We start from the raw sequence: 13,188 nt of genomic DNA, 5'->3' as shown, positions 1-13,188 counted from the left end.
CTTATTATTTCTACTTTTGATAAAGTTAAATGTAATATTTTGACTGAGTACGTAATTCTTTCTCTGTAGGCGTTCTGATTATGTACTCAAAGATGCAAATGATCAACTTGGACCATCCATATTTTAGGAGTTGTTTTGTTGGGCTATTTCTCCATTCAGGTATGTATTTTGACCATGTTGACTTTAATTTCATATTATCTCCTCAGAAATTAATTCTAGAAAATAGCATATTTGTTTTCGAAAGAGTTACTTGGATGTTCAGTATAGTTTTTTTTTTCAAGGGCATGCTGAATACCTTTTGAGCAACAATGTGAAGTTTGTCTGTCCTTATCTTTTTACTTAGAACAACATGGCTGGCAAGAACTAATTAAACAACATAAAATAGTCAAGATTGAGTACAACTAGCTAGCTAAATTTGAAATCAAGATGGGGATTATACATAAGATCCAACTCAGATCTCTCAACTGAGTAAACTAAGCTAAATTATGCGAGATGTCATCCTAGTACCTATCTGCTTAAGTATTGATAAGATACGATCCTAGTACCTGGGATGTGTCAGTGTCATTAATTTATAGCTGTCATTTGCATCAAAACATGTGGTCAAATCGATCAGGTCAAATCTATGAAATAAATCTAAACCATCGGTAAATTGATATACGTAGCATTCGACATGTTCTAGCTTTCCGATGCATATGACTACAAGTGTTCAGATGCGCGTGATCTTACAATCGCCTATACACGCTTGGTAATCCTCAAATTACTCGAGCTCAGGTTTGACAAGCGGACCCCATCTATCAGATTCGGCTGGAACTGACATATATGGTACAATTTGGAAAATGCAACACTAGATGAGAAACAAAGTGTTCAAAGTTTTCAAAATGGGATATTTTGTGTGAATTTTGGGCATTCAGGGGGTATAAAATGGAATTTACTCTTTTATAGTGGGTGCTTAATTCTTGATTTTCATGGATAACTAACTTAATACCTAGCATGGGTGCTCCATGATCTTGAGCCGCACCAATCCTGATAGGATGTCCAGTATGAGTAGTTGATACTTCTACTGATATGCTTGCTCTAGCAACTCATTTGAAGTGCATACATTTTCCAAAAGTGGGTGAAATGGTTCAAATAAGGGTAAAATTAAAATAATTGCAGTGGTATTCATTAAAGAATATTAATTCCTAGTTTTACGTGGACAATGAAACTGCTTATATGTTTTCTGAAAGGCCTAGTTTTTTCTACATCAACTGTGTGCCAAGGATGCCAATTGACATTCAGAAAGAGGTCATCGTTAGATAGTCAGGAAGGTTATTGGGAATAATACATTCATAAAGGGTGTGGCTGTAAATGTTCCATGAACAAAAGACATTGCTGTACTGCGCCCACTCTACCCGCCATTGCCCAGGACGAGGGCACCAAGCCTCAGCCTGGGGACACCGGCCAGCGGGGTCCCACCTCTGACCAGTCACATGTAGCCACGTTATGGGCTGGGGTCACACCCACGGATGTGGGCCCACCGTGGGCACGGCCAATCGAGGGTCGACAACGCCGTTCCTAGGCTCTCCGACACGGCCCGCTGTTTACGATTATCATTGCCGGAAGTCACCTCGAGAACGAGACGCAGAGAAAATAGGATTAAAGAGGGATGATGCCTTTTCGTTTTTATATAATTTTTCGGTGATTTTTCTGCCTCACACGCGCCTTTCTTTTTTACTTTTCCTCGCCGGATTCGCTACCCAACTTGGGGAAGACGAGGCCGCGCATGCACCTTTCACGGCCGTGGGGTGTCAAAATAGCTGCTCCTATTGGATGATGGGAAAAGGCAGCACAGGATAACGTCGGGGGGCGTACGGCGGGCCGGCGGCCACATCGGGGCAGGTCCGTGGTACCATATTGATTACTGCTAGCACATCGCTGCTGCTGCTAGCAACTAATCAGTGCGTTAAGGTACAGTAATCTGATAACAAAACTCTCTCTCTCTCTCTCTCTCTCTCTCCCCCCTCCCTCTCTCTCTCACTCTCTCTTATTTTTCTGTATAAATGATGAAAGCGAATTTCTGTCCTTCTCAAGATGTAAGACTGAGGTAATCTTTCTAGCATTTTTTTTGAAAGATCGATTGTCTAAGTCTTGTTTAATCCATATTCAATATTACGAATCTTAATCAGTTGGTCTGGTCACTGGCTAGTGACTAGGAGCTCTGAACATGGATGCGCTAGGAGCAGAGTGATGGATCTTGACATTAATTGGGAGGCGCTGTACAAGAAAAGTGACCGGGACTGGGAGATGTTTTCTGTTCCATTAGAATTTCTAATCTTTGGAGGCCCTTGAAGATTAACGTGCCTCTGCGCTCATCTCCGACGATCTTGCATGCTTGGTTGCCTGCGCTGTCCAACGAATGCCATTTTTAGTTCAAGGTTTACATGGGGAAGATGGTAGTTGATGGCGGTTGGGGAGGAAAGGGGCTGGGAGGCCTTGATTCTAGAACCGGCTTGCAAGGGGTTAAACTAGAGTGGAAATTATATAGAAATTGCTGCCATACGCTAAATTTAGATCCATAAACCTGAAAATCAACATCTTATTATAACAAAAGGAAAAGGCATATGTTAACTCAGGAGGGGCGCTATGTTTTTTCTTCTTACTTTTAGCTGTCTATTGATGATCTGCCGAAGTTGACGTCTCTAGCTGTCGTGACTCGTAACAAAGGGAGCATGTGTCGATTTTCAGGAAGAGGTGGAAGAACTGGTGCTAATTAGTTGATCTTGTTGTATTCAAATCTTTTTATTGGAGGTACACAGTTTATATACTGTCATGATGGATTTAAGTTGATAACTCTCTCTTTCCATTCAAGTTCTTAAATCGTTACAAATGGTCTGTTCGTTTCATTTGCAGTATATACCATGCATTTCGTTATCATATATAGAGAAGAGGATTTAACACACGGCCGTATCTAGCTAGGAGTTTAGGTAATTGTGCATGGATATGCTAGTTAAGTCAACGTCAACCCATGAACAATGTGACAAGTATATGTGAAACAGTGAATATCTGATCGAGCACTAAAATATCAGGCTGTACTAGTTTGTACCCTTGAAGATTATGACATTGAAAAGAGAATCCATGGCCGAATTTTTTAATCTTGAGGGGCATAACGGAACAGTTTCATCACCAGCCACATAGCATTCGTATTTAATCGTCTTCCACTCTATCTGAATTATCTCGTTCCTGTTGTTACAGGATAAATATGTATGTTGCCATCTTACTGATATTTAGCTGATTAGTCTTCTTGACGTGTTCTTACACATTGTGTACTTGTATGGACGTAGGGCGATTGAGGCTGGCATTTTCTTCTCTGTAGAATACAAAAGAATGGAGTGCAACAGACAACAGAGAAACCATCATTGATGCTTGCATGGATGCAATACAATTGAGGTGAGCATCCTTTTATTCTGTACTCCAGTAGTCCAGTATGAAGTATGAATGATAGCCAGCCAAACTCAAACCACTGTCGATGACCATGGTATTTGGACGCCATCGGATGCGTAAATTGGTTAGCCGGAATTAAAGAAGGTTGTTAATTCCAAGATATGAACAAAGAGAGTACAATTTGGATCACAGGAAAATAATACCTACTCTTTGGGCCTCTTTGTTCATGTAAAATAAAGAGTAAAGCCATAAAATTATAAAGGCTCGTTGGAGATACTAGCTGCAGTATTGTCGTACTATGAACAGTTTGTAGGCTTATCTCATTTTTTTGGGCAACATTGATATTTGTACTGTATACTGCTACCAATAAATAGAATAGAATATAATTAACCAATTGAGTAAAGATGCACACTGTGTAGTGTCAACTGTTGCTGATTGGAACTACTACTTGGCGCAGCCGTGCAGGTGCAGGGTGGTACTACTACTACAAGCAGCACTTAAAACCTTGCGAGGTCTCGGCACTGGGAGGAAGGTACGACTACCCATCCCATCCATCTCCTCTGCTCCAAAAACCGAACACCAAGGGGGAGAGAGAGAGGATGTGGAGAGCCCTTTCTCTCACCACCTCTCCTTTCAATTCCAGTACGGCGGTCGCTCACCGGATCCAAGAAGAAAAACCTCTCCCGTTTCCTCTTGCTGTTCTGAGGTTTTATTTGGGTTTTTCTCGGATTTCTTGGGTGGTTTGCAACCTGTTTGCTGCGTTCTTCGATTGTGCGATCTGTGAAGGAAGGCTAGCTCCTGGTGTTGAGAGGGCCTCGAGAGATTGACAGAAGAGAGTGAGCACACGGCGTGATGTCCGGCATATGTATGCCGTCGTCGCCGCGTGCTCACTCCTCTTTCTGTCAGCCTCTTTCTCTCCGGAGTTTATCTTGCATCCAGATCCACATATGGGTTTCTAGAGCCAATTCGATTCAATTTCAATCCAGTAGTTCTATTTTTTTTTCTCGTAGAAAAAAAGGTTAAACCCTGCTTGGTAGAGGGAAATTCAGCCACAAAAGACAGGAGGACAAGCATGCGGCAAGTACTCTGGCTTTTCTTTCACTTTACCATGGCACTTCTTATCTCTTAGATGTGTGCGCACACATATTTCTTTTGCTCTGTTGTTTTGATCTTTTCAGTCAAGTTGTCGTTGGGAACTAGTACCGAGGAGAGTGATACGGATGCTGGTGCTAATTGTAAGGAGTTGCAGCTGTAGGCTCTGTAGTACTGGAATAAATGATTGGATTTGCTACTTGTTTTTATCATCCCCAAAATGTTTTTCCTTCTCCTCTTGCAGTTGTACTCGCCTTGGGAGCTGAATCATGGAGATGCTGCTGGTACACTGCAGCTCTGTGGGGATTTAATAACATGCATGCGTCCTCTCTTTCTCTCCCTAACAACCCCCTTCTTCTTCTTTCCTGTTTCCTTGCTTTTCATGGAGGCAGGTTTTGGCCATGCTGGTGGCCGGTGGGGTTTCATCAAGTTCTTGTTGGGGTAAAAATGGAGCATGGAGTAAGCTAAGAGACGAGCCATATTTGGCAAGGAAGTTGGCCACACTTCTCTTTTGCCAGATCTAGTTTGCATCTTAGGTTAGGCCCCTTGTCTTTCTCTCTCTCCTGCCTTTGGGTGTCTTCTCTCTCTCCTTCGTTCTGTTTCTCACATACATTGTATGTACTGTAAACTTCTGCTGTTGCAGTGTTACTGACGAGGAGGTGCTTCAGTGTCTTCCTTGCTCGTATCTGTTTGTTTTACTTTACATTTATTCAGCTTTGTTTACATTGTGGCGATGCCAGCTGTTCGGTTACAATTTGGTTTCCATCTTGTTTGTGGTCTTCACTGCTACTCACGGGTGATCCTTGCCATTTTTTTTCAGGATAAGGGCATCATGATTTAATGCCAGCTACACCACCAATTTGCACGAGGTACCACTCCCATGATTTTCTTAGCTCCCTTGTGTTAGTTACTCTCTGGGGCTTCCTTTTTAGCTGTGAATTGCTACCTTTTCTTCTGTTTTTCAAATGTGTGTTATTGGTTGCATTTGTAACATTCGTTTTGCTTTGCTTTAATATGCATGGTTTTGTATATTCAGTGACAAGTTGATAGAAACAATTTCAAGTTGAGTGGTGTGTGCTAGGTTAACTGAAGCTGTCCTGCAGTTTCAGAAAATAACATTTCTTCAAGAAAAAGCACAGAAAACTATGTGTTTTGTTGAAGATGTAGGCTGAAAAGAGTAGTGCATCCGAATTGCGCTGAGTAGTGAACTACCTTAGTGAAGCTAGATCATTTTCTTGGATAAATGAGTGACACATATTAAACATAGTCTCTTGAAGTATCTGGTTGATGTGATTCAAGGACATGGACGCTTTAAACAATTTGCTAGCATACATATATCCATAGAACCCTTCGGCAGGTCAGTTAGAATTTATTTTAGTTTGCTGAGTTGTGGACATTCTTTTGCTAATTTTGTTTGTGGTGTCTGTTTTCTCCAGCTAGTTGAACATTTAAGTTTTCTCTAGTTCGATAAAAAAATATTTTTATTTGTGGTGGATCTGTTGTGTTGATGTGGTCCATAGTTTGTCATTCTGTCATTTGCGGCATGAGGTTTTTTGTTCACCTTTTTAGCTATCTCGTTTAGTTCATGATGTCCTTTTCCATACTTCTATCTAATTCACATGCACCTCGTCCTTTAAAAAAAATCTGTGACCAACTTATTTTGTTACACCATCTATATTTTTCTTTCTAGATTTCCACATGTGTAAAAGCACACTAGCATTACGTATGAACAAAGCATATGAATGTTGGTTCCAACTTAAAAATTACACAAACTGTGACAGAGGCAGCTACGGTTGGATCTATACAAGTAATCTGATTAGTAATTTTAATATCTTGATTACGATAGCCGTCCTTAAATAACACTCAATTTTATGTGGTATAAAGTATACTCCCTTCATTCCAAAATATAAAGATACAGGAGTATGTTTTTTGTTGACTGCCAAGCTTTTCTAAATTTTGACCAAGCTTATTGCAAAAAATATTAATACCTACAGTGTCAAATCAAGATTGATCTATCATGAATAATATTTTCATAGTGTATTGATTTGGCATTAGTAGATGTTAATATCTTTTGCTATAAGTTTGGTCAAACTTCAGAAAGTTTGACAGTCAACAAAACTTATATGCCTTATGAATTGAAACGGAAGGAATTTATCCTAGCTTTCACCTTACTATTCTCCACAACATATTGTAATTTGGTATTTGACTTATTCCTTTTATGGCCTTATCATTTCTGACTGTTCTAGCCTTCTTGGAGGAATATGTCTCGCACATGTAGAAATAAGAATTACTCATCCTGTGGTCTTTCATCATGCTGATAACTTAGCATGTAGACATATGCTCATATGCATGATTTATACTCCCTCTGTCCCATAAAGGGTCTAGTTCAAAACCGTGCCAATCTTTATGGGACGGAGGGAGTATTTTATAAGCAGTTGTCTATTCATCAATTGCTTGAATTTTTCTAAATCTTGTCATTCACATTTTCTAATAAGGGTTTGGATCAATATTTGATCATCCTCATCCCTAATTCACTCCATATTTAACCTACAAACTAATTTTTTTCTAACATTTCACTAAGTTGCACATCTTCAAAGAGTGCGTTTTTAGCCAACTGAAATTTTCAAGAGTTTCAAACTGAGAACTAGTCAAAATGTAGAGACGTCTCTAAAATGGCCAACTTTTGTACACATGGAACGGGAAAACATGCATGTTCCACTATCGTAACTAACCTTAGATAAGCCATCCTACATGGGAAATGCATGCTGCATGCATGTCCTTATCCGTTTGTTTGTTCGATCAATTCTTTCTCTATAAAGCATGGGATTGTGATGTCGACTAGCAGTATACAATCAATGGACCCGTGATCTGTAAGCCTGAGGACTACTCATTTTTTCTTGTGTTTAATTTGAGGAATATTCAAATGGTTTAGTAAGTAGAAAAGATAGAATTAATATAATATATAGGCACGAGAAATAAATAAATTTTGTGTTATGGAAGACATGGAACCACAATCTCAATTTCTATCACTAGACTATATGTAAGTCCTACAGTGGCTGGTCTAGTCTAGCATGTGGTCATGCTGCAATCACTGTGCCTATCCTCGTCTCTGATCATTTCCAGTTGAAATTTAGCCATGGGAAGTCGACAACGATATGTGGATAGAATTCATTTCATTTGTACCAGGATATTAAGCGGACCCTAATTAAGAAAAATGGGACATACGTAATGCGATTAAATGGAAACAAATCTGGGGGAAAGCAAACAAGGCATGCAACCGGCCAGGGAAGATTTGTACCCCCTCCCTCCGGCGGGAGGGAGTATCAAATTTCAAACTGAACCTGGAAAAGTGCAATTGCTCTAAGCTCTTGGGGAAGTCCAAGCGCAAATTATATTATGTCAATGCACTGTCTTCCCTAACAATGTAATTTAAATTGCATTGTGGCACATACACGCAGGTGAGTTTTATTAAGTATGTACATTTCCAACAAATACCTGATTTCTTTTAAAAAACTAATTTAATCACTTCGAGCAATTCTATTCAAGTATTCCCTGAACATGCATGCTTTCAGAATTATATGATCAAGGTCGAATATTAAAGAAATAGTTGAGGTAGCTAGTAGCATGTAGTTAAAAATGCTGTGTGCAAAACAGCTGGTTGTACAACTAGCGAGTATGTGGTTTATTATGATGATCTGGGAAGACAGGAGATTTAGAGTAAAAAAAATATGAGTAGCAAACCACTCTAAAAGGTTGTGTGTAGTTAGGGGTTTGTTATTAATTTTTCTCCAAAAACTGGGTCAAGACTCAAGTTACCATTAGTTTAGCCGTATGGGATTTTAGGTACCACTCATTTAGTCATTTATGCGTTGCTCCCAACGTTGGGAAGTGCTGCACATGAACATGAAGATTTCCAAAGATATACTTTTAGTTTGAGAGAGAGTATTAAACATTCTAGCGTCCTACACAAGTTTACATAAGGATTCCAAAGATCCTTCACAAGTTTGAGAGTAACCAAAACATAACGATGGTTATTTCATCTTTGATCTTGTTCCACACGACTATTAATTTCTAGTGTTCGAATAAAGACTAATTAAGATTTGACCTTTTGGAAGAATTTTACTGCATTAACCAACCAACAAGAGTATCTTCTGTTGTATTCTAGAAAAAAAAAAGAGCATCTCCTGTTGTATGCGCACGGACACAAAGGCTGAAATTTTGCTAAAATCACATTTTGCATCAATTTCACCATTTTTTGTGTGGTCGGGAGCATATATCAGCGCACCAAATTACAGTAGCACACGCTATGCTATGGGCCTTTTCAATATTTTGTCAAAACCATAGCCTTTTTGCTTTGATTGTTTCGACACATAGCCTTTTTGGGAGGGAAACGTAGCTAGCTAGTGTCAAGACATGGTTGGTTTTTGTTAGTACATCGGCTTATCATGTTCCCATATCGGTGGAAAGAATGCGACGTGACAGCATCCTGGCTTCATATCAGGCATCATGCCTAGTGTCCTAGCCCCTGCAGATTGTCCTGCATCTAGGCATGCGCTGTCGATCCTACCATGCATGAATTGTACCATGTCTGCATGTATGCACGCCGTATGTGTTTATGATGGAGACTCCTAGCGTTTGCGATGTACTTGCCGAGTGGAAATACAGTTGGTACGGAAAGAGAATACATACTGCAAATTGATCGATTTAGGAACAAATACTGCACATTGATCGATTTATGGCTCATTCGATTCAAAGGAATTTTGTAGGATCTTTAGAGAAAATTATTCTTTTCGTCGGTAGATTGTTTGATTCGTACAATTGGAATTGTTAGGATTTTTTTGCTAAAAATTCTTTTGTACTTTGTTTTTTAGAAAATATTTCATCCACTCAACCCTTTTGTTACAGTAATATAGTTCCTTTGTCTTTCACGTTGTGTATCATATCATCGATGGTAAATTTCGCTAGATAGGTTTCCGATATAGCGCTCTCTCTTATTCATAATAAGTGTTATTATTTAGTACAACCACTTAATATGGGTCGAGGAAGTAGGATTCAAGAGTGTGACATTTTAATTCTACGTTTTCTCTGCTTCCTGTATTTTAGAAATCATGCAAATCATGAGAGGGACCTGAGGGGACAAGGAAAAGTAGAGTTGAACTACATGCCAAAATCATGAATTATTGTTTAAAAGCACGAGGCTTGATTTTGTGCGTATATATAGGAAAAATGCTTCACTTATGACTTCTATGTCTTGCGGGCATGCATATCATATTCCAAGATGCTGTAGTATGTTTTGCAACAATATTTTGTACATCTTAACTATTACACAATGCTAGCGACTTATTTCTTCGTCCAATCGGATGCGTTACATCCATGGAATGATTAATCTGTGAAACTGAATGAATTCACACAGGTAAAGACACAATATCATGACGGGTAAGCAGACTTCCATGGATTCCTGCTGAGCGATTGATTTCATCTACCAGTGTGTCAGACAAGATGGACGGCCCAAGAGATGTTTGGGGATCAAGGAAAATATTGGCATCAAGACTGAAATCGTTCCGTAGAAATGCAGAATGTACTGCTCCAGCCTCCAGGCGTCAACAGGGTGCTGCTAGACAAAATTGGCAGTTTGCCACATACAAGAACCGGCTAGCAAATACTCCAGAACACAAAAAATTGAAACTCTGATGAGGCGAAATCACAGGGTTTGTGCAGAAACCTATCAAAGTTTTGAAACTAATAGAGGCACTGATGATTTTTGAGGCGGTGAACCCCGTTTGCCAAGCTCCTGAAACATCAAATTAGTGATACAATGAGGACCATTATATGTATGAAATCTCATTACAATTGTACATCAGAAAGAGAGAAAGGCAGTTCAAATTATTAGCAGGTTATATGGATTTTTCTGTTGATGTCCTTTACATTCTGCTGACGATATGACATTGTGATTTGTACCTTGATGCCAGAAGCCTTCTGGATGAACCCCTTTTCTTGCAGGGATTTCACTGCTTCGTATAAGTATTCATGCACAGGGGTGAAGTTGATGCCCAGGTCCTTGAGAGGCTGGTTCGTGAACTTGTAACCCTTCTTTGGTGGATTTACCTCATCCTTGCATCTGTGTAATTGCAAGTTATGGCGAAGGATTAGATTGGTCACTATCAATTATTGATATCTGCTGGGAAATTTTCAGTTGGGAAACCATTTGTTCGTGTCTTGAAAGCAATTAATGGTCACGGCTGGCTGTCGATGGAATTTGGGAACAACTTTTTTTTTTTTGCGGGTGGGAACAACTTGCTTTGCCTTCAATTCCAAGCAAAGCTACAGCTTTCCTTATCATTGAAATTTCAGACAACCACAAACCATCAATCCTTTTATCAGCGGGCCAATTGCAATCATGGAAGAAATGCCCATAATTTAAGAATTTTGTGTCCATAGGTTAAGAAATTTGAGTAATATTGAAGCAAAATTGCGCCCTGGTACTATCTTAATCAAGGAATTATACGAGTACTATTACTAGTATCGTACCTTGTGGGGATGGGGTACTCCGGGAAGAGGTCGGCGAGGATCCGGCAGAGCTCGCCGCGGTGCAGCGTCCTCTCGGCGCAGACGTAGCGGCGGCCCCCGGCGCCCGGGGCCAGGAGCACCCTGACGTGCGCCTCGGCGGCGTCCCTGACGTGCACGTAGGCGTGCGACTCGTTGACGTACGCCTTGGCCTCGCCGGTGAGGTACTTGAGGATGTGCAAGGTGCTGGTGTTCATCCCTGGCTGCAGCATCTCGCCCAGCACCACCACGGGGATCACCACCGCCAAGTCCAGCCCGCGCGCCCTCGCCGCCTCCCACGCGCCCCGCTCCGCGATCGTCTTCGCGTAGCAGTACCAGTTCTGCAATCGGCGGCGTCAATGGCGATTCGCCGGCGAGAGAGAGACTGAGGGGGCGGGTGGAATTGACTGGAGGTTTGCAACGGACCTTGGTGCGCTTGCAGTATTCGAGGTCGCTCCAGCAGGAGTCGTCGAGGGGCTTGTCCGGGTCGCGGCGAGGGTCCATGTACATGGTGCCGATGGTGGAGGACAGCACGACGCGGCGGACGCCGCAGTCGGCGGCCACCTCCACCACGTTGCGCGTCCCGGTGATCACCGGCTCGATGATCTCCTCCTGTATGTGTATGTGGGCTTTGCTCTTATTCGATTCGGGGAAGAAGAAGACGAAGAGGAGGAAGAGGAACAGCCGCCTCGAATCTAAGCAGAGTGCTTACGGGGGTGTCGTGCATCGGGGAGGCGGTGTGGATGACGCCGAGGCAGCCGGCGAAGGCGGCCCGGAGACTTTCCCGGTCAAGCAGGTCCGCCTGCACCATGGCCAGCCGCTCCGACGCGCCTTCCAGCGCCCACAGGTGCGCGTTCTTGGGGTCATCTGCGCCAAGAGCTCCTCAGATCAACCCCATTACTGGAGAAGAATTTAGAGGGGGGTGGGGGAAAGAAACGTACCGGCGCGGCGGGAGGTGCCGCGGACGGAGTACCCGCGGGCGAGGAGAAGCTTGACGATCCACGACCCGATGAAGCCGCCGGCACCGGTCACGCAGACCACGCCGCCGGCCATGGCCACCGCTAAAAAAGGATTCTTCTTGGAGAGAATTCGTGGGACCGGCGGCGGCAGTGACAGCTCTGTGTGTGGGGCGACCGACCGGAGTCCGTCCCCTTGAGCCTGATCCAGCGAATCCACTGCAGAACGGCGAACCAACCCACTTATTCTTTATAAGAAATCGCCAAGGACGAACAAAAGGCGTAAAATCTGCGATTAAAAGCTCGGCGCAGGGGATCCAGCAGCACGAGGGGAGTACTATATAAGTATATATCTAACGCCGATGGCTCACTGGTCTCTTTCTCGGCAGACACTCTGAAGAGGCGGGGAAAACGAGCGGTAACTACTGCCCTCAATTTACTAACACCAGTGGCCGTGTGGGTCATGTGAAAACTCACGGAGTGACCAAGACCTTGACCAAGACTGACGGACCGCCGTGTGAAATACTGAAATCTTGCCCTTTGCGCGGCGCAGACCCAAGATGCAGCGGAAGGAAAGAATGAAGAAGAAGAAGAAAGAGAGACCGCGGTCGCCGGTCGGCAAGGAGAAACGTGCGTCCGGATCCCCTTTTGGTCCGTTTAATCCCGCGTTTAATCCCGCGTCTCTCGTGGCGTTTCCATTGTTGGTTAGCGCAAAGGCATCTTTGGATTTTGGGGTGCGTGCTTCCTTTCGGGCCGTGGCCTTGCAGTGCCTTTTTCCGGAGCACCGCTGGGCGATGATGCTGAATGTTGTGAACTTGCCTGAAAGTTGGAGTAACTACTGTGGGAGTTGGGCAACTTGGGCGTGTAGCTTGATTGCTTGAAGCCAGGACTTGTCCGGACTCCGGAGGCGCTCGGGAACTTTGACAGATCGGAGGTACTACTGCGAACGATTGCCTTCCTGCGTGTACCGGTGTACGTCGGTCAGGTCGGCGAAATTAAACCACCACACCACCAGGAGACGGTGACACATAACCATTATTTTTAGGGGATTATTACTAAAAAAAAGAACCGATTCATGTACAGTACGTTACACGTGGTAATCACTATGTTTCATCTGAACGCATGTTGATAGTAGTCCGAGTGTCAAGGTCATCCTAAGGTGGAAGGGCGCTCCTAT

At 42.7% G+C, this 13,188-nt stretch overlaps 1 protein-coding gene, 1 long non-coding RNA gene and 1 other non-coding gene across 5 annotated transcripts; 2 read left to right on the top strand and 1 right to left on the bottom strand.

Annotated features, from left to right (window-relative positions):
- The first annotated feature begins 210 nt into the window (after positions 1-210).
- Positions 211-10,431, top strand: LOC100833894. Of its 2 annotated transcripts, XR_002965630.1 has the most exons (7): positions 217-1,947; positions 2,725-2,787; positions 3,321-3,426; positions 3,878-3,952; positions 4,431-4,655; positions 4,757-5,381; positions 9,926-10,431. It is a non-coding gene; the product is annotated as an uncharacterized LOC100833894 (long non-coding RNA). The 2 variants fall into 2 exon arrangements; XR_002965631.1 differs by lacking the exon at positions 4,431-4,655 and having other exon boundaries at positions 211-1,947.
- On the top strand, positions 4,214-4,359 carry MIR156C (microRNA MIR156c). The gene has a single exon (NR_126884.1). It is a non-coding gene; the product is annotated as a microRNA MIR156c (primary transcript).
- Positions 9,943-12,619, bottom strand: LOC100831132 (cinnamoyl-CoA reductase 1). Of its 2 annotated transcripts, none has more exons than XM_024462423.1 (7): positions 12,489-12,619; positions 11,997-12,230; positions 11,768-11,922; positions 11,482-11,667; positions 11,041-11,396; positions 10,471-10,630; positions 9,943-10,303 (listed from the first exon to the last, which is right to left on the bottom strand). In XM_024462423.1, the coding sequence occupies exons 2-7, from the start codon at positions 12,106-12,108 to the stop codon at positions 10,238-10,240; spliced, it is 1,035 nt and encodes a 344-aa protein (XP_024318191.1). In that variant the 5' UTR covers positions 12,109-12,230; positions 12,489-12,619; the 3' UTR covers positions 9,943-10,237. The 2 variants fall into 2 exon arrangements, with proteins under 2 accessions (XP_024318191.1, XP_024318190.1); XM_024462422.1 differs by having other exon boundaries at positions 12,383-12,491.
- Positions 12,620-13,188: the final 569 nt, after the last annotated feature.

Source organism: Brachypodium distachyon, chromosome 3, assembly GCF_000005505.3.
Source record: "Brachypodium distachyon strain Bd21 chromosome 3, Brachypodium_distachyon_v3.0, whole genome shotgun sequence".
NCBI lineage: Eukaryota > Viridiplantae > Streptophyta > Magnoliopsida > Poales > Poaceae > Brachypodium > Brachypodium distachyon.
This window is presented reverse-complemented; position numbering and strand designations above follow the sequence as displayed.

Excerpts from the sequence above, each read along its gene's own strand:
- LOC100831132 (XM_024462422.1), bottom strand. The coding sequence starts at position 12,476 with ATGACCCACACGGCCACTGGTGTTAGTAAATTGAGGGCAGTAGTTACC. Across the intron at positions 11,923-11,996 it reads CGGCACCTCCCGCCGCGCCG|ATGACCCCAAGAACGCGCAC; the intron begins GTACGTTTCTTT and ends CTCTTGGCGCAG. Across the intron at positions 11,668-11,767 it reads CCCCGATGCACGACACCCCC|GAGGAGATCATCGAGCCGGT; the intron begins GTAAGCACTCTG and ends ATACACATACAG.